This window comes from Scyliorhinus torazame, chromosome 10 (genome assembly GCF_047496885.1).
Source record: "Scyliorhinus torazame isolate Kashiwa2021f chromosome 10, sScyTor2.1, whole genome shotgun sequence".
Taxonomy (NCBI): domain Eukaryota; kingdom Metazoa; phylum Chordata; class Chondrichthyes; order Carcharhiniformes; family Scyliorhinidae; genus Scyliorhinus; species Scyliorhinus torazame.
The window spans coordinates 152,978,788-152,998,687 of NC_092716.1; the positions used below are offsets into that span (position 1 = coordinate 152,978,788).

Sequence of the window (19,900 nt, forward strand, 5' to 3'; positions counted from 1 at the left end):
TGTGTGTTAACTCTGCTAAATCATAGTATGATTTTCTAAGTGCCTTGTTACCACATTCTCAATAGTTTCTAGCATTTTCCTCCTGCGGATGTGAGGCTAACTTGCCTATCGTTCCATATTTTCTCTCTCCCTCGTCTCTTGGAAAGCAGAGTCATGTTTTCCACCTTCCAATGCTTGGGAACTATTCTAGAATCTCAGGAATTCTGGAAGTTCAAAACCAATGCAGCAACTATCTATGCAGCTTCCTCATTTAAACCCTAGGGTACAGGCCATCAAGTCCGAGGGACTTGTCACCACTCAGTCCCATTTATTTCTTCAGACTGTTTCTTTAAGTTTCTCATTCTCCCTGGACTCTTGGTTCCCCAACATTTCCAGAGTTTTTCGTATCTTCTGCCAGAGAGGTACAAAGTTTTTGTTTAATGTCTCTACTAATTCCTTATTCTCCTGAATTTCAGCCTTCTTGGGCTCTAAGCCTGTGTTTAGTTTCCCTAATTTCTTCCTTATTGCATCCCTACAGACACATTTACTTCCTGTTCAAACGTCTCTTGTTAGTCTATTCTCCTGTTCTCTTTCCTTTGAAATTTATTCGTCCTCCTTTGTGGGTTAAAAAATACATCAAATCTCAGGCTTGCGGCTATTTTTGGTAACATTTAAGCCTTTTCCTTTAGTCTAATCCTATCTGTAATTCTTCACATTAGCCACTTTTTGGGTGGATTTTTGTACCTTAAAGGAATGCACGTTTGTTGCAAATTATGCAATAATTCTATAAATGGTAGCCATTGCTTGTCTACTGTATCAGAGTATTGCTCAGAAAAAGATACATGCTATCAAATCTTTCACCTTGCACTCATCAGGAACAGATTCACAAGAATACCAAATCTAAAGAAAACAACAAGTTATACTGCAGGAGAAGAGTGCTGATTGATTGGCAAGTGGGCACTGATAGATAGCGGCTTTGCCATGGAAAATGCACCAGAGAACAGTTAACTGCCAAGTTTTTGTTTATTGCCTGGTTTGAATTTAAACAAATACCTCTACCAATCAGAGTCCACTTGCCAACCAATCAGCCTTTGTTTTTTAAATTCAGAGTACCCAATAATTTTTTTTCCAATTAAGGTGCAAAATAAGCATGGCCGATCCACCTAACCTGCACATCTTTGGGTTGTGCACGTGAAACCCACGCAGACACAGGGAGAATGTGCAAACTCCACACGGGCAGTGACCCGGGGCCAGGATTGAACCCGGTCCTCAGCTCCGTAGGCAGCAGTACTAACCACTGGGCCACCGTGCTGCCCTAAATCAGCACTCTCTAATCGTGCAATATAAATTGTTGTTTCCTTTAGATTTGGTATTCTTGTGAATCTGTTCTGATGAATGCAAAACAAAAAGCTTGTATTTTTCAGCTATATGCAAGGTCATATCTTTTAATGTAGTTTCCGAAACTAACTTAGCCAACCTGTCCCTCAAACAGATTTCTTCATGTAAATTCAAGACGTTGCTTCATAATGAGCTAAATCACTTTCAAAACCAAAATGATCACTCTTCCCTAGACATCTCTTTACTACAACGTTATATTAATTAACTGTGTCTCATTGCACAAAATTAAATCGAAAATAGCCTGCTTCCTTGTTAGTACCTCAGCATATTGATCTGGAAAATAATCTTGCTCCGTGACAACACTATTAGTGCAAATTTGGTTTGCCCGTTGCCCAATCTATATGAAGATTACAGTCTCCCAGGAGTATTGTATAATTCTTGCTACATGCACCACAAATTCCTGATTTATACCCGACCCTACATTACTTTATTTTGTGGAGGGGGGCTGTAAATCTATAAACAACTGCCAATGTTTTCAGCCCCTTGTTGTTTCTTACCTCCAACCAAAGTGATCATACTTTTTGTTTTCCCAAGCTAAGATCCTTTCTCTCCATTGTTCTTATTCCCTCATATCTGGTCTATCCTCTTTTTCCCTTTTGCCCATCTCTTGTAAAAGAGAAATATCCCAGAGACATTTCCCAGAATAATTAGTTTCTGACTTTGGTCACAATGTAACCACATCAACATATTAATTTCTATTTGTGCTATTCATTCACTGAATTTGTTGCAAACGTTTATGCATTCACATATACAGTCTTTAGCTTTGACCTTTTTCCCTGTTGTCACCTTAGTCACGAGTGCCCTTTGTTACTTGCAGTGTCCCCTCCTGACCCACTATGGTTCTTTTTACCCTTTTGAATTTAAGTTTTCCTAAAAGAAAAAATGATTTTTTCCTAAGTCCTCCTGTTATAGAAACAGAAAATAAGAGGACGCCATTCGGCCCTTTGACCCTGCTCCACCATTCATTAGGATCATGGCTGATCATCCAACTCCATAACCTGCTTCCTCTTTCCCCTCGTATCCTTTGATCCCTTTCACCCAAATAGTTATATGCAACTCCTTCTTGAGAACATACAATGTTTTGGCCTCAACTGCTTTCTGTAGTACCAAATTCCATAAGCTCACCACTCTCTGGGTGAAGAAGTTTCTCCTCGTCTCTGTCCTAAATGGTTTACCCCGTTTCCTTAGAATGTGACTCTGGTTCTGGATTCCCTGCCATCAGGAACATCCTTCTTGCATCTACCCTGTCTAATCCTGTTAGAATTTTATATGTTTCTGGGGCGACATGGTGGCTAACACTGCTGCCTCACGGTGCCAAGGACCCCGGTTCAATCCCGGCCCCGGGTCACTGCCCATGTGGAGTTTGCACATTCTCCCAATGTCTGCGTGGGTCTCACCCCCACAACCCAAAGATGTGCACGGTACGTGGACTGGACATGCTAAATTGCCCTTCAATTGGAAAATAAAGAATTGGGTACTTTAAATTTATTTATCAGTTTTTTATAAGTTTCTATGAGACCCCCCCCCCCCCCCCCCCCCCCCACTGATTTTAAAAACTCCAGCGAATATAATCCTAACCGATTCAATCTGTCCTCGTACGTCAGTTGTACCATCCCAGGATCAGACTGATAAACTTTCACTGCACTACCTCCATAGCAAGAAAATCCTTCCTCTGATAAGGAGACCAAACCTGCACACATTATTTCAGGTGCGGTCTCACCAAGGCCCTGTATAATTACAGCAAGACATCCTGCCCCTGTACTCAAATCCTCTCGCTATGAAAGCCAACAAATCATTTGCCTTCTTTACCGCCTGCTGCACCTGCATGGTTACTTTCAGCAACTGATGTACAAGGACACCCAGGTCTCATTGCACATTCCCCTCTCTCAATCTACAGCCATTCAGATAATAATCTGTCTTCCTGTTCTTGTACCAAAGTAGATAACCTCACATTTAGCTGCCATACATTTGCCCACTCACTCAACTTGTCCAAATCAGTAGCACAGTGGTTAGCACTGTTGCTTCACAGTGCCAGGGTCCCAGGTTCAAGTCCCGGCTTGGGTCACTGTGTGTGTGGAGTCTGCACATTCACCCTGTATCTGCGTGGGTTTCCTCCAGGTGCTCCGGTTTCCTCCCACAAGTCCCGAAAGACATGCTTGTTCGGTGAATTGGACATTCTGAATTCTCCCTGTGTACCCGAACAGGCGCCGGAATATGGGAACTAGGGGCTTTTACAGTAACTTCATTGCAGTGTTAATGTAAACCTACATGTGACAATAAAGATTATTAATTTTAAAAAATCATACTGAAGCAAGAACAGAAAGTACTGCATAGTCCCAGCAGGTCTGATAGCATCTGTCAAAGCTTTGACAAAGGGTCATCCAGGCTCAAAACATTAGCTCCCTTCTCTCTCTGCAGATGCTGTCAGATCTGCTGAGATTGTCCACTTTTTATGTTTTTGTTTCAGATTCCAGCATCCGCAGTAATTTGCTTTTATCACACAAAAGCATCTCTGCATCCTCCTCACAGCTCACCCTCCCAACCAACTTTGCGTCAACTGCAAATATGGAGATACTACATTTCACTCTCTCATCTAAATAATTTACATTGTGAATAGCTAGGGTCCCAGTGCCGATCCCGTCGGTGCCCCACTAGTCACTGTTTACCATTTGGAAAATCATCTGTTTATTCCTGCTCTTCGTTTCCTTACTGCCAACCAGTTTTCTATCCATCTTAATGTATTACCCCCAATCCCATGCGCTTTAATTTTACATGCTAATCTCTTATGTGAGACTTTATTGAAAGTCTTCTGAGAGTCCAAATAAACATCCACTGGCTCACCCGCAGCAATTCTACTATTAGATCCTCGAAGAATTCCAGTACATTTGTCAGGCATGATTTTCTATTCATAAATCCATGTTTACTGTCCAATCCTTCCACTGTTTTCCAAGTGTTCTGCTATTAAATCTTTATAATAATAATCCTTATTAGTGTCACAAGTAGGCTGACATTAACACTGCGATGAAGTTACTGTGAAAATCCCCTGGTCGCCACACTCTGGCTTCTGTTCAGGTACACTGAGGGAGAATTCAGAATTCCAATTCACCTAACAACCACTATGCTACCGTGCCCCCATTATAATGGACTCTTGCATTTCCTCCACTACTGGCGTCAGGCTGACTGGTCTATAATTCCTTGTTTTCTATTTAATTTCCTTTTTAAATTGGCTGTCAACTGTCCTAGTTATTGACTTCCGGGTGCGGCGATGACCAGCTGAGTCGCACGTTTCGGCAGCTCCCGGTGGAACGGACTTTTGGGCTCTTAAAAAGAGCCCCAACGGCAATTTTAACGGCTAAAAGTACTGTGCGGTGAACCAGAAGGGAATCCCCCCTGGATACGGATGAAAAAAGGAGAGGAAGGTGGCCAGATTGCGGTGGATCCTTTAGAGCAGCGGCAAGGAAGGCAAGCAAAAACCAAGATGGCATCGGAAGGTGGCAGTTTAATATGGGGCCCTGAACAACACGAGTTTTTGAAACGCTGCGTGGAAGAACTCAAAAAGGAAATGAAGAAGGAGCTGTTGGCCCCGATATTACAGGCGATCGAAGGGCTAAAGGAGGAGCAAAAGACCCAGGAGCGGGAGCTTCGGGTCGTGAAGGCAAAGGCTGCCGAGAATGAGGACGACATACAGGGCCTGGTGGTGAAGACGGAGATGCACGAGGCACACCATAAGCGATGTGTGGAAAGGCTGGAGAACAACGCGAGGAGGAACAACCTAAGGATTCTTGGTCTTCCTGAAGGTGCGGAGGGAGCGGACGTCGGGGCATATGTGAGCACGATGCTGCACTCGTTAATGGGAGCGGAGGCCCCGGCGGGTCCGCTGGAGGTGGAGGGAGCATACCGAGTGATGGCGCGAGGACCGAGAGCAGGAGAAATTCCTAGAGCCATAGTGGTGAGATTCCTCTGTTTTAAGGACAGAGAGATGGTCCTTAGATGGGCAAAGAAAACTCGGAGCAGTAAGTGGGAGAACGCGGTGATCCGCGTATACCAAGACTGGAGTGCGGAGGTGGGGAGAAGGAGGGCGAGCTTTAATCGGGCCAAGGCGGTGCTTCACAAAAAGAAGATAAAATTCGGAATGCTGCAACCGGCAAGACTGAGGGTCACATATCAAGGGAAGCACCACTACTTTGAGACGGCGGATGAGGCGTGGACTTTTATCGTGGAAGAAAAATTGGAATGAGCGGGTTATTAAAAAAAAAGAACGTTTGAAACAAAGTGGTGGGGCGAGTATGGGGGGCGAAGAGGGGGGTAAAAAGGGGGGAAAGAGGAGTTTTATGTTATTAATCCTGCGATGTGGTAACTTTTCTCTCTTCCACAGGAGGTGGTGGGGGGAGGAAAGGAGGTGGAAGAGATGGGGCGTTGGCCATTGGGGGCGGGGCCAAGGGGGAAGCACGGGCTCGGTTCCCGCGCTATGATAATCATGGCGGGAACAGGGAAGCAGGAAGGAGGGGGCGTCGCACGGTGCGAGCCGAGGTCACGGGGGGAAGCCGAGGTCGGCCAGAGTTTGCTGACTTCTGGGAGCAACATGGGGGGTGTAATTACGCTAGTGGGGGATCTAGCGGGGGAGGTGGGAGGGGGGAATTGTTGGGCTGCTGCTGCTGGGGAGTGGGGGGAGCTGGTATGGGGTGGGATGGGCGGGGGGGCACCGCCTGGGGGGACACAGCTGCGTGGGAACCGGGTGAGGAGCTGGAAAAAGGGGATGGCTAATCGACAAGGGGGGGGGGTAAAAAGCCCCCCAACCCGGCTGATCACGTGGAACGTGAGAGGGCTGAACGGGCCGATAAAGAGGGCACGGGTACTCGCACACCTTAAGAAACTTAAGGCAGACGTGGTTATGTTACAGGAAAAGCACTTGAAACTGATAGACCAGGTGAGACTACGCAAAGGTTGGGTGGGGCAGGTGTTCCATTCGGGGCTAGATGCGAAAAACAGGGGGGTGGCCATATTAGTGGGGAAGCGGGTAATGTTTGAGGCAAAGACTATAGTGGCGGATAGCGGGGGCAGATACGTGATGGTGAGTGGCAAACTACAGGGGGAGACGGTGGTTTTGGTAAACGTATATGCCCCGAACTGGGATGATGCCAATTTTATGAGGCGTATGCTAGGACGCATCCCGGACCTAGAGGTGGGAAAGTTGGTAATGGGGGGAGATTTCAATACGGTGTTGGAACCAGGGCTGGACAGGTCGAGGTCCAGGACTGGAAGGAGGCCGGCAGCAGCCAAGGTGCTTAAAGATTTTATGGAGCAGATGGGAGGAGTAGACCCGTGGAGATTTAGCAGACCTAGGAGTAAGGAGTTTTCGTTTTTCTCCTTTGTCCACAAAGTCTATTCGCGAATAGACTTTTTTGTTTTGGGAAGGGCGTTGATCCCGAAGGTGAGGGGAACAGAGTATACGGCTATAGCCATTTCGGATCACGCTCCACATTGGGTGGACTTGGAGATAGGGGAGGAAACAGAAGGGCGCCCACCCTGGAGAATGGACATGGGACTAATGGCAGATGAGGGGGTGTGTCTAAGGGTGAGGGGGTGCATTGAAAAGTACTTGGAACTCAATGATAATGGGGAGGTCCAGGTGGGAGTGGTCTGGGAGGCGCTGAAGGCAGTGGTTAGAGGGGAGCTGATATCAATAAGGGCACATAAAGGAAAGCAGGAGAGTAGGGAACGGGAGCGGTTGCTGCAAGAACTTCTGAGGGTGGACAGGCAATATGCGGAGGCACCGGAGGAGGGACTGTACAGGGAAAGGCAAAGGCTACACGTAGAATTTGACTTGCTGACAACGGGTACTGCAGAGGCACAGTGGAGGAAGGCACAGGGTGTACAGTACGAATATGGGGAGAAGGCGAGCAGGTTGCTGGCCCACCAATTGAGGAAAAGGGGAGCAGCGAGGGAAATAGGGGGAGTGAGGGATGAGGAAGGAGAGATGGAGCGGGGAGCGGAGAGAGTGAATGGAGTGTTCAAGGCATTTTACAAAAAATTATACGAAGCTCAACCCCCGGATGGGAGGGAGAGAATGATGGGCTTTCTGGACCGGCTGGAATTTCCCAAGGTGGAGGAGCAGGAAAGGGTGGGACTGGGAGCACAGATTGAAATAGAGGAAGTAGTGAAAGGAATTAGGAGCATGCAGGTGGGGAAGGCTCCGGGACCGGATGGATTCCCAGTTGAATTTTACAGGAAATATGTGGACTTGGTCGCCCCGCTACTGATGAGGACCTTTAATGAGGCAAAGGAAAGGGGACAGCTGCCCCCGACTATGTCTGAGGCAACGATATCGCTTCTCCTAAAGAAGGACAAGGACCCGCTGCAATGCGGGTCCTATAGACCTATTTCCCTCCTAAATGTAGTCGCTAAGATTCTGGCCAAGGTAATGGCAATGAGGATAGAGGATTGTGTCCCGAGGGTGGTCCATGAGGACCAAACTGGGTTTGTGAAGGGGAGACAGCTGAATACGAATATACGGAGGCTGCTAGGGGTAATGATGATGCCCCACCAGAGGGGGAAGCGGAGATAGTGGTGGCGATGGATGCCGAGAAAGCATTTGATAGAGTGGAGTGGGATTATTTGTGGGAGGTGCTGAGGAGATTTGGTTTTGGAGATGAGTATGTTGGATGGGTGCAGCTGTTGTATAGGGCCCCAGTGGCGAGTGTGGTCACGAATGGACGGGGATCTGCATACTTTCGGCTCCATAGAGGGACAAGGCAGGGATGCCCTCTGTCCCCGTTACTGTTTGCACTGGCGATTGAGCCCCTGGCAATAGCATTGAGGGGTTCCAAGAAGTGGAGGGGAGTACTTAGAGGAGGAGAAGAACACCGGGTATCTCTGTATGCGGATGATTTGTTGTTATATGTAGCGGACCCGGCGGAGGGAATGCCAGAGATAATGCGGACACTTCGGGAGTTTGGAGAATTCTCAGGATATAAACTGAACATGGGGAAAAGTGAGTTGTTTGTGGTGCATCCAGGGGAGCAGAGCAGAGAAATAGAGGACTTTCCGCTGAGGAAGGTAACAAGGGACTTTCGTTACTTGGGGATCCAGATAGCCAAGAATTGGGGTACATTGCATAGGTTAAATTTAACGCGATTGGTGGAACAAATGGAGGAGGACTTCAAGAGATGGGACATGATATCCCTGTCACTGGCAGGGAGGGTGCAGGCGGTTAAAATGGTAGTCCTCCCGAGATTCCTCTTTGTGTTTCAGTGCCTCCCGGTGGTGATCACGAAGGCTTTTTTCAAAAGGATCGAAAAGAGTATCATGAGTTTTGTGTGGGCCGGGAAGACCCCGAGAGTGAGGAAGGGATTCTTACAGCGTAGTAGGGATAGGGGGGGGCTGGCACTACCGAGCCTAAGTGAGTACTACTGGGCCGCCAATATCTCAATGGTGAGTAAGTGGATGGGAGAAGAGGAGGGAGCGGCGTGGAAGAGATTGGAGAGGGCGTCCTGTAGGGGGACTAGCCTACAAGCTATGGTGACGGCCCCACTGCCGTTCTCACCGAAGAAATACACCACAAGCCCGGTGGTGGTGGCGACTTTGAAAATTTGGGGACAGTGGAGACGGCATAGGGGAAAGACGGGAGCCTTGGTGGGGTCCCCGATAAGAAATAACCATCGGTTTGCCCCGGGGAGAATGGATGGGGGATTTGGAATATGGCAAAGAGCAGGAGTAACGCAACTGAAAGATCTGTTTGTGGATGGGAAGTTCGCAAGTCTGGGAGCGCTGACCGAGAAATATGGGTTGCCCCAAGGGAATGCATTCCGGTATATGCAACTGAGGGCTTTTGCGAGGCAGCAGGTGAGGGAATTCCCGCAGCTCCCGACGCATGAGGTGCAGGACAGAGTAATCTCAAAGACATGGGTGGGGGACGGTAAGGTGTCAGATATAGATAGGGAAATGAGGGACGAGGGGGAGATTATGGCAGATGAGCTGAAAGGGAAATGGGAAGAAGAGCTGGGGGAGGAGATTGAGGAGGGGCTGTGGGCGGATGCCCTAAGTAGGGTAAACTCATCGTCCTCGTGTGCCAGGCTAAGCCTGATTCAATTTAAGGTGTTACACAGGGCGCATATGACTGGAGCACGGCTCAGTAAATTTTTTGGGGTAGAGGATAGGTGTGCGAGATGCTCGAGAAGCCCAGCGAATCACACCCACATGTTCTGGTCATGTCCGGCACTACAGGGGTTCTGGGTGGGGGGTGACAAAGGTGCTTTCGAAAGTAGTGGGGGTCCAGGTCGAACCAAGCTGGGGGTTGGCTTTATTTGGGGTTGCACAAAAGCCGGGAGTGCAGGAGGCGAGAGAGGCCGATGTTTTGGCCTTTGCGTCCCTAGTAGCCCGGCGCAGGATACTGTTGATGTGGAAGAAAGCCAAGCCCCCGGGGGTGGAGACCTGGATAAATGACATGGCAGGGTTTATAAAGCTGGAACGGATTAAGTTCGTCCTAAGGGGATCGGCTCAAGGGTTCACCAGGCGGTGGCAACCGTTCGTCGAATACCTCACAGAAAGATAGAGGGAATGGAAAAGAAGAAGGCAGCAGCAGCCCGGGGGGGGGGGGGGGGGGGGGGGGGGGGGGGGAACCAGAAGGAGTCTCAAGGTTATTAATATATATGTATAATATGTATAGGTCGTTGCTATAAATAATTGTATATTGGACTGTTAAATCATATTTTTGGAGAGTGTTTATCTGAGACAAGGCAGTTGCCATTTAGTTTTAGTTATATATTATTTATTCTTTGTTTATAAAACAGGTCATTGTTATCTATACTGTTATATTATTGTGTAAAGGATACACAATGTACTGTGATGGTTGACCAAAAATTTTCAATAAAATATTTTTTTTAAAACTGTCCTAGTTATTCAATTTGCCAGGACACTGCTCTCAGCCTGCCCCATCGAAACAACTACCTCTTTCCCCAGCACAGGTGCCAATGGACCATGAAACAAAACTCCTGCCACTCTTTCAGCCAAGCATTTTAACCTTCTAACCTGTTATTCCTGGCAAATTGGTGCATGGTTCAGGTAACAAATGAGAGTATATTACTTTTGAGGTTCTGCTTTTTTATTTCATAGAATTTACAGTTCAGAAGAATTCAGAATGTCCAATTCACCTGACAAGCATGTCGTTCGGGACATGTGGGAGGAAACGGAGCACCCGGCGGAAACTCACACAACACGGAGAACGTGCAGACTCTGTTTGAGATGTATAATATTGAGTGGCATGGACATGATGAATAGAAAGCAGCTGGTCCCCTTAGTTGTAGGGTCAATAACAAGAGGGTATAATTTTAAGGTGAAAGGCAGGAGATTTAGAGGGGATTGGAATCTGGAATGCACTGCCTGGGAGAGTAGTGGAGGCAGGAAACTTCACAACTTAAAAAGTACTTGGATGAGCGCTTGAAATGACATGACATTCTTGGCTATGTGCCAATTGCTGGAAATGATGATGTGGAGATCTTTGTTTGGCATCTTTGAATTTGTCAATATATGTGTTTCTGGAACAGACCTCTTCATTCACCTGAGGAAGGAGCAGCGCTCCGAAAGCTAGTGACATCGAAACAAACCTGTTGGACTTTAACCTGGTGTTGTAAGACTTCGTAAATTGCTGGAAAGTGAGACTAGTGTAGATTTAGGGTCATTTTTTGTTGGTGCAGGCTTGATGGGCCAAAGGGCCTCTTCTGTACTGTAAGATTCTATACAGCATGAAGCAATAATACAAGCCAAATCAAAATGTAACAAATTAATAAATTTACAAACTACTATTCCATGTCAAGAAATGTTTCAGGAAGCCAGCACCCTTTAAAAATAGTGGACCTCCTCCTGCACTGACTACACACATTTCATAAGAGGCTTACAGTATAAAAACCCACACAGTGCTAGAGCAATCCAAAACTAATTTCACTGCCCTGCTCTCATGCCCAATCACCCTGTATCTTCCCAGTCAAGTGTTTTTATCTCTCTGTGCTTCAACCACTTCTTGTACAGAACTCACTGTGTAAACAGATCTCTCAACTCCTTCCCCTCACTCGGTGAGTTTTTATACTGCTGACTCTTCATCACCCACTTCACAACCAGAGGAAATAATATTCACCCTCCATTACTTCAGAACAAATCTTGGCTGTAAAAATACTTTTTTAAAGATGTTCCTGAAATTTCACTCGGAAGTTGCAAATTGATTTTTCTGCACCATGACAATCTTTTGCATTTTTACATGTTTAAACCTGGTGTGTAAACTGCGACAATTCATTAGAGAAAGTGAATGACATGGTCACCGATCAGTCTCCGTAGATTGGTTTATACAATTAGGACTGGGTTTAACTTCAATAGAAAAACTAACTCCATCTCGTAAAAGCTCCAGGGAGGCAGAGCGCCGTTAGCCCAACCCAGCAATCAATGTCCGCCCAGAGGATAAATGGTCGTGAACAGGGACCGAAACTTCCATCCCCTCCTTCTCCCTTTCCATTACCTTCAGGAGCAGCTGCAAAGCCCCAACCTCCTTAACACTCCCCAAAGCCGCCATCTTCCCTCCCTTACATGACCCACTGCGCAGGCGCTGCAATCTAACCGCAGCCTCACATGACCCACTGCGCAGGCGCTGCAATCTAACCGCAGCCTCACATGACCCACTGCGCAGGCGCTGCAATCTAATAGCAGCCGCACATGACCCACTGCGCAGGCGCTACAATTTCAGCCTCACATGACTCACTGCGCAGGCGCTGCAAACGAATCGCAGCCTCACATGACCCATTGCGCAGGTGCTGCAATCCACTCAGGGTATTGTGCGAATTGGACTATTATCTGGAAAGGAAGAATGAGCAGGGTTACCGGAGCTGACACCTTCAGAGAGCTTGTGTAGACATGGTGGGCTGAATAGCCTCTTTCTCTGCTCTGACTGATTGTGTGATTATGCTGATGAGCTGAATATCAGCTGTGAGCCACAACTGTACACTCATGGGCATGAAGTAAGTTGTGGATATAGTGTAGAGTTACTTGAGCCTCAGCTCTTGGCCTGTTCAGGTTGAAAACCTTCCCTTCCGGTTGAAACTCAAGTCATGAACCTTGTGGAACCACAGAATCCTTACAGTGTAGTAGGAGACCATTCAGTCCACCGAGTCTGCTCCAACCCTCTGAATGAGTACCCTACCTAGACCCAATCTCTCATTCTATCCCCATAACATGACCTAGGGACAAATTAACACGGCCAATCACCCCAACCAGCACATCTTTGGACTGTGGGAGGAAGCCAGAGCACCCGGTGGCAACCCAAGAAGACATGGGGGAATGTGCAAACTCCACACAGTCATCCAAGGTCAGAATCAAACCTGGGTACCCTGGAACTGTGAGGCAGCAGTGCTAACCATTGTGCCACCCCTTGCTCATGAATGAGTCCATGACCAGGCTAAGTTAATACTGAAGAAAGTTGTTGCAATCACACAGTATTGCTTCACACCTGTCTGGATACACAAGGGCTGAGTTTTCAATCCATTGCAAAGGATGGCTGCTGCTATACCATCATGCAAGAGTGACACGATAGTAACATATTTTGCTGGAGGACTTTCCAAAGAGCTTCCTGGTTGATAGAATCAGAGACCTGTGACAAATCAATAGATGTCCTGTAGAGCTCGTTGTATTGTTCCACTTTACTTGGGTTTGTCGAGCGACAAACATATCTGTGGTCTCCCTGGATGCCCAAAAGCCAAATGGGGTCTCCAGAAGATGGTCTTCACTGACAGCAGGTGGCTCAGGAGGTCTTGTGTGATAATCTTCTCCAGAGCAGACAAGAAATATGCCTCTAAAGTTCCTGCAAATTAATTTATCAACCATCTTGAGAAACAAAACAATTATGGCATTGCGGAACATGGGAGGTAGGACCTCTTCCCAAATTTTGTAAAAAAGAAAAATCCCCCAGCATCCCAACCATGATCGTGTGAAATCAGCTGCATTGGTCTGGACACTGCCCACATAACTAATTATCGGTTTCCGAAGCAGATTCTATTTTCACGATTTAAGGAATGCACCCGATCTCATTGTTCTAGACAAACTCAGGCCTCATCTTTTTTCTGGCACACCGTACTGTTACCTGCTCTCCCCCTAAACTGGAAAATATAAAGTAATTTCTTCCCATTTCCACCCCTCCTTCATCTTCACGTGGTTTATCAGTCTCTTCCTTTCCTTTCCTCGATTTCTCCGTCATGAATGCTGGGGATCATCTATTAACGAATATTCACGAAGCCCACTGACTCCCACAAATGCATTGACTACATTTCCTCACACTCTGCTTCCTGTAAGAATCTAATTTCACTCTCCCAGTTTCTCCATCTCCCTTGAATCGGTTCTGATTATACAGCCTCCCACACCGGTGTTTCCAATATTTTTTCTTCAACCGAGTATTCCCCTCCACTGTCATTAAGAGGATGTTCTGCCATGTCTGTCCCATTTCCCACACTTTGAATTCTCTGCCCTAATCCCACTCTGACATCCCTGCCCTTGGCCTGTAACACAGTTCAAATGAAGCTCAGTTCAGGAACAGTAGCTCATTTTCAACAATTACAAATCAGTTACAAACCATTCCTTCGGCGATGTTTTGTGCGTTTTCCCGTTCTCGAGACACATCTTTGGGGTGGGATTTTCCAGCCCTTGCCGCCGGCAGGATCTTCCAGTCCTGCCCAGGTGCTCCCCTCCCTGACCCTATGACTACTTCCCCGGCGACGGGACAGGCATGTCATGCAAAATGCCATAGTTTCAGTAGGACTGGAAGATTGTGGGGGGGAGGTTGCAGAAAATCCAGCCCTTGTTTCAATCCTTGGCCTATCACCATCCCCTTTTGATTTGCACAGCATCATCTCTTTCATCATTTAATCTCTCCTGGATAAGAGAGATTTCTCCTGGTGTGAGGATACCAGACCAGACCCCAACATTTTTAGGATACCGGACTAGACTGCCCCATAGTGCGGTGGACTCTGAGTTATTAAATGGTTTCAAGAAGGAGATAAATATATTTCTGATTTTAAAAATGGGTTAAAGGGATATGGGAACAGGCAGGGGGGTGTATTTGAGACCAGGAAGAGATCAGCCATGATCTGATTGAATGGCGAGCAGTCTCAAAGGGCTGAATTGCCTACTTCTGTTCCTAATTCTTATGTTCCTATGAGAGACTACATTTGTTAGGATACCGGATGAGAAACCCAAATCATTTTCTTTAATTTGTAAAGCTGTGTGGAAAGGATATTTCACCCCAGGAGTGACGGCTCTGACCAATAGGTGTCTTTTATGTTGAAACAAACTTTAATTTAAACACAAAATTAACCACATTAACATCAAAGAAAATATCTTAATAATTATCAGTTAGACAGTTCTTAAAGAAAAGGAAAAACTAGAACCCACAATCTACACCTGCCACTAATTTGAATTAAGCAACCCAATACAGTTCAAATGCCACTTATAAATAAAGTTAACACAACTGGTTTCTTGCTCAGCTGCACAGACTTTTGGAAATAATTCCTTTCAAGAGCAGATCCAGTACACTTCTGCTCAACTTAACAGCATTTGGCAAAACTACTATTCAATTTAAAATCCTATAACAGACTCAAATCCTACGGCAAATTGTAAAACTACAGACAGACCTGGTTCCTCCCATTAATTATATAATCTGAATGCCACTAAGATGTCACATGACCTGCGTGGCTAGGACTAAATACAACCCCTCCTTAATTACGTTTTTAAAAATTAATTTAGAGTTCCCAATTCATTTTTTCTAATTAAGGGCAATTTAGCGTGGACAATCCACCTATTCGGCACATCTTTGGGTTGTGGGGGCAAAACCCATGCAAACACAGGAAGAATGTGCAAACTCCACACGGACAGTGACCCAGAGCCGGGATTGAACCTGGGACCTCGGTGCCGTGAGACAGGAGTGCTAACCGCTGTGCCGCTGTGCTGCCCCTTAATTACAGATTAAGCATACATACTGCCTGTATGTATTTTAAACTGCCGTTTTTAATAAAATTACTGCAAAAAAATGAAATACAATATAGAACAATTTCTACATTCATCTTAACTCTTAACACCTTCCCTTTGGTTCTTTTCACCTCTCCTCCCCTCTCCTGGCCTCTGTATTTTCTTTAACCCAGTTCTGTCTCCACCTTTTGTCAATTCTGGCCATTCCATCTCATGGTCCCATCGAACTCCTGGGGTGGCAGGCGTGGGGATGCAGGGTTCGGTACAGGAGTGGTGTGCTGTGGAGCGTCATTCAGCGAGCAGATAAGCCCACCACATGGTGCCCTCACATATCTTGCCCTTGCCTGTCGCCTCTGAAGTCGACCGCAGGGGTGGCCTCCAAATGCCCAGGGGGCCTGGCCCTTGTTCAGCTCCAACAACCCAACATTCCCCCCCTCTCCCATTCTCCAACTGCTCCCTCTCCCACCCCCCATCCCGGCATACCCTCTGTTCCCGGTCCTGCCCATCCTTCACACTCTTCAGACAGAGGACCAGTTCAGAAAGTTGGTGAACAGGTGTTTATTGTGATATATACATGTATTGTGCCCTAGCCCCTATCGTTAACCTATCTACTGCACCATGCCAACTTAACTGGTGTCTAATTTTCTAACCTTACATGCCCTAACGCTCGTTCTAGTGGGTCCCCCAGTCGGTACATCAGAAGCAGAGGTGGCCTGCTCCATATCCCGCCCAGTGATCTGGGTCGCATTTGGTGGCCATCCTCTGATGGGCCTGGCAGTCTTTCAGGTGTCACAAGTGGCATGGTGCTACCCTGTTCTGCCTGCTGCTCATCGGATTCACCAGGGACATGTGGGGTGGGTTGAGAGATACTGCGATGTTCTGGCACCTCCCCTGTGGCACAGGCCCCATCACCTCCTCCCCCCTTGGGATGCCCAATGGCCCCCATGCTACTTTTTGGGACGGGGGTGTGGCCTGAGCGAGCTCCGGGGGCAACCCCGCCACCTGGCATTGCCAGTCCTGGAGGCTCACTTTCGTCTCAACCAGGCTCTCCATGCTCACAGCCATGGAGCACAGGGACTGTGCATGTCACCCATGACCATGTCAGGTCTCTCTGGGACTGGCTCAGGTCAGCCAGCGCCAGGCCAATTCCCTTGACACCCGCAGCCATGACACACTGTGACTGGGCCAAGCCCTGGAGCATCGCTGCAATGTCCATGCTGCTCTGGTACATGGCTGCCTGTGATATGGCTGCCCTGTCCCGTGCCTCGGCCACTACTCGTACAGTGTGCCACAGGCCTTGTACATCTTGACCCATGGCCAATAACGTTGCACCCGAGGCTTCCACCACAGACGCCACCCCTGCAGTGTTGGCCTGGGTGGCATGCATGGTCAACACCGCCCCTCCCCCTGCAGGTGGTTGCACTCTTCCAACTGCACTTGTAGGCACTGGATGGTTGTTGACACCCCCTCCTGTAGTCCCCTGCATCTCCAGCATTGATGGGAACGCTCTTTCCAGAACCGTAAGACCTGTCTGGATGGCAGCTAGACCCTGGGGCCGGGCGGCCTTGCAATCCTCCGCCCCCTCGGAAGTTCTTACCCCCACCTGATGTACCGCATCATGTGCGTGGTGTGCACCAGAAAGTGCCCCAGGATCCTCTTCACTAAAGTGCCCAACCGAGGTGGTCTCTGGATGGTGAAGGGTGTTGGTGATAGCAGTGACGAAAAGTCGGTATCATCCCCGGACATGTGCGGGTACCGGCAGTTCTAGTCTTGTCACCAGGTGAATCTCGGTGTTGTGGCAGGGGGCGACGGACCCCAGATGGACCCACCCCGTTGCCAGGTAATTCTTCAAGATATAAGACAAGACGCATGATTAGATTGCGTGTAGGTATGGTGTGGAGGGGAGGGTTCCACATGTGCCAGAGGGACATCGCATTTCATTGGGGGCTCACTTGTGTCTCCAATGCCAACCTCCACCTCGGCGACTGCCTGCTCTCCAACCCTGCCAACCAGGTCCAATGCCCGCTGCTCTCTGACGGTGAGGGGCACTGATTCTGGGGGGGTGGAGGGGGGGGAGTGGGAGTGGGGGGGGGGGGGGAGAGGTTCTGCAAGTGTGTGGGAGAGGGATTAGTGGTGGTGACTCACCCCGGCTGGTCTGGATGGTTCCCATCTTCACCCAGTGCTGCCTACCGATCCGCCTTTTGGGGCCGGATTTGTGGGCATGGGGGGTGGGTGAGGGGCGAGTGGGGCGGGGGTTGGTGCCAGGGGCACAGTGACGGTGATGACTCACACTGACCGTCCTCAGGAGGTCGTGCAGCTTCTTCCTGCACTGCTGCCCGCTCCTGGCGGCGGGGGCCCATGGCGCTCACGGTCTCTGCCACCTGTACACAAAGCCCGGTTGACATCTACAGATCGCAGCCTCCTTCCCACCCGGGGAAAGGGTGTCCCGCCTCTCCTCCACGGAATCCAGCGGTGTCTCCAACTCTGCGTCAGCGAATCTTGAGGCCACTCTCCGGGGTGGCATCTTCTTGGCTGGAATGAGAGTGTATGGGGAGTGGGTGGTTCTCTGCAGTTCCAGTTTGTCAGGCTCTCCAGTGCCAATCCCAACCGTAGTGAATCAGACGCCAGTGTCAGCTAAAATTACGCTAACTCCACGTGGCGTCGGTACTGGCCCGTTGGCATGTCCTGAATTGCTCCGAGACTGGTGGCTCTATCGGGGCCGTAGGACACCAGTGAACCAGTCCCAATATTAGCACTTAGTCTCTGAAAGAGAGAATCCAACCTGTTAACTCTGTTTCTCCACAGTCACAACCTGCCCGACTGGGTATTTCCTGCACTGTTTTTATTTCGAATTTCCAGCATTCACACCATTTTGCTTTCGTAGGTAGAGAGGTGGATATGTTTTCATTGGAATTACTGAATCCTATCCCGATAAGAAACACCAATTTCAGTTATTGAATATCTGGATTGGTGGTCCAGTCCTAATTAAACTTCGTGGAGCTTTAAATAAGATTTTTTTCTTATGAAGACAGAAGATGGGCATAGCGATCAGTGGCATCGCAGAGTGTTTGAAAGGTCAGACAAAGCTTTTCTTCAGTGAATTCTAACTGGGGTTTCAGCTTCTGGAGAAGGTTGGGCAAGACAGCATCCTGATGTGTTCTGTACTCTGGGATAACACAGGCTGCAACTGGATGCAGCTTTAACCAAAAGATATTCCAGACCTTGAAGTTAGTTCAATCTGATTTATTGACCCAGTAGCACAGTTAGCACAGTTCTCCATGAGTTCGACTCTCTGCTAACCTAAGTGTGGTTACTCTGTCTGCCTGAACCAGACTAGCTCTTAGCCACGTGCTGGAGGTGTGATACTGTACATACACCCTGACTCACTCTGTAGATGTTCATCAGTGGAAAGAGGCGGAGTGTGAGTGCCTCATGCCTTTTATAGTGAGATACCACCCTGAGTGTCCTGCCTGCTCATTGGTCATGTCCTGTTCTCTGTGTTCATTAGCTGCCTGTCTGTATATCATTATCTGCATGTCTTCATATCATGCCACATCCTACAGGATGGGAAGGAGAAATCGTCAGATTAAGCAATTTTGCTTCCCATCAAAGTGTCCTAAGTGGGAATGACAAGCAGCCTAGGCTTTGTGTCATAGTGTTCCCTTCAGAATTTGCAACATAAAAGATCCTGAGGAGACCTGACAGGGTGGATGCTGGAAGGATGTTTCCTTCTTGTGAGAGAGACCAGAACTCAGGGACACAGTTTAAAAATAAAGGAATGTATCATTTAAGACAGATGAGGAGAATTTATTTCTCTCAGAAAGTAGTGAATCTTTGGAACCCTCCACCAGAGGGCAGAGGAGGCAGGCTCAATGAATATTTTTAAAGATGGATTCTTGATTAACAAGCGAGTCAAAGGTTATCGGGGGTAGGCAACATGTGGAGTTGAGACCCCAATCAGTTCAGCCATGATCTTATAGAATAGCGGAGCAGGCTTGAGGAGCTGAATGGCCTACTCCTAATTCATATGTATGTTTTTGTATGTATGTGTGTTTAACTCTGTAAACAGGGAATAAAATAAGTGTGGCACCATCGAAAACACGCAAGGCGGGTCGTAGTGAACTCAAGCGAGGCTTTATTGAGCAGACTTGTTCCCCAGCAGCTCAGTTACAGAATGCGGCTGCTGGGAGAACCTGGGTTCCTATACCCCGCCTTTCTGGGTGGAGACCAGTAGGTGGCAGATCCAATCAGGACCCAGTATCTATCCACCAATAGCCTCTCGGCATCATGGTGTACCGTATTACCCCTAATACATACCACCACATTCACCCCTTGTTAAAAAAGAACCCGGTGGGGTGGTGGGTCGTGGTAGGGGTTTACAGGGTCGGTATTGTGCCTTAACCATTAACTATGTACAATAATGCCGCTTTTACTGGGCCACTGAATTATTTACATTACTTAAACCGATTCGATGAGCCGAGTGGGTGCCCTGGTCGTCCTTTCCGATCGTCTCAGCCCGGGTGGTGGT

The 19,900-nt window shown here is 47.9% G+C and overlaps 1 protein-coding gene across 2 annotated transcripts in view; it reads right to left on the reverse strand.

Annotated features, from left to right (window-relative positions):
• The window catches only part of commd9 (COMM domain containing 9), a 31,172-nt gene extending 19,198 nt beyond the window's left edge, over nt 1-11,974 (reverse strand). The window contains exon 1 of one of the 2 annotated variants that reach the window (XM_072518831.1): nt 11,882-11,974. In XM_072518831.1, the coding sequence (XP_072374932.1) occupies nt 11,882-11,935 (54 nt within the window). In that variant the 5' untranslated portion in view covers nt 11,936-11,974. The remainder of the gene's footprint in view (nt 1-11,881) is intronic. The other variant, XM_072518832.1, reaches the window with a different exon arrangement.
• Nucleotides 11,975-19,900: the final 7,926 nt, after the last annotated feature.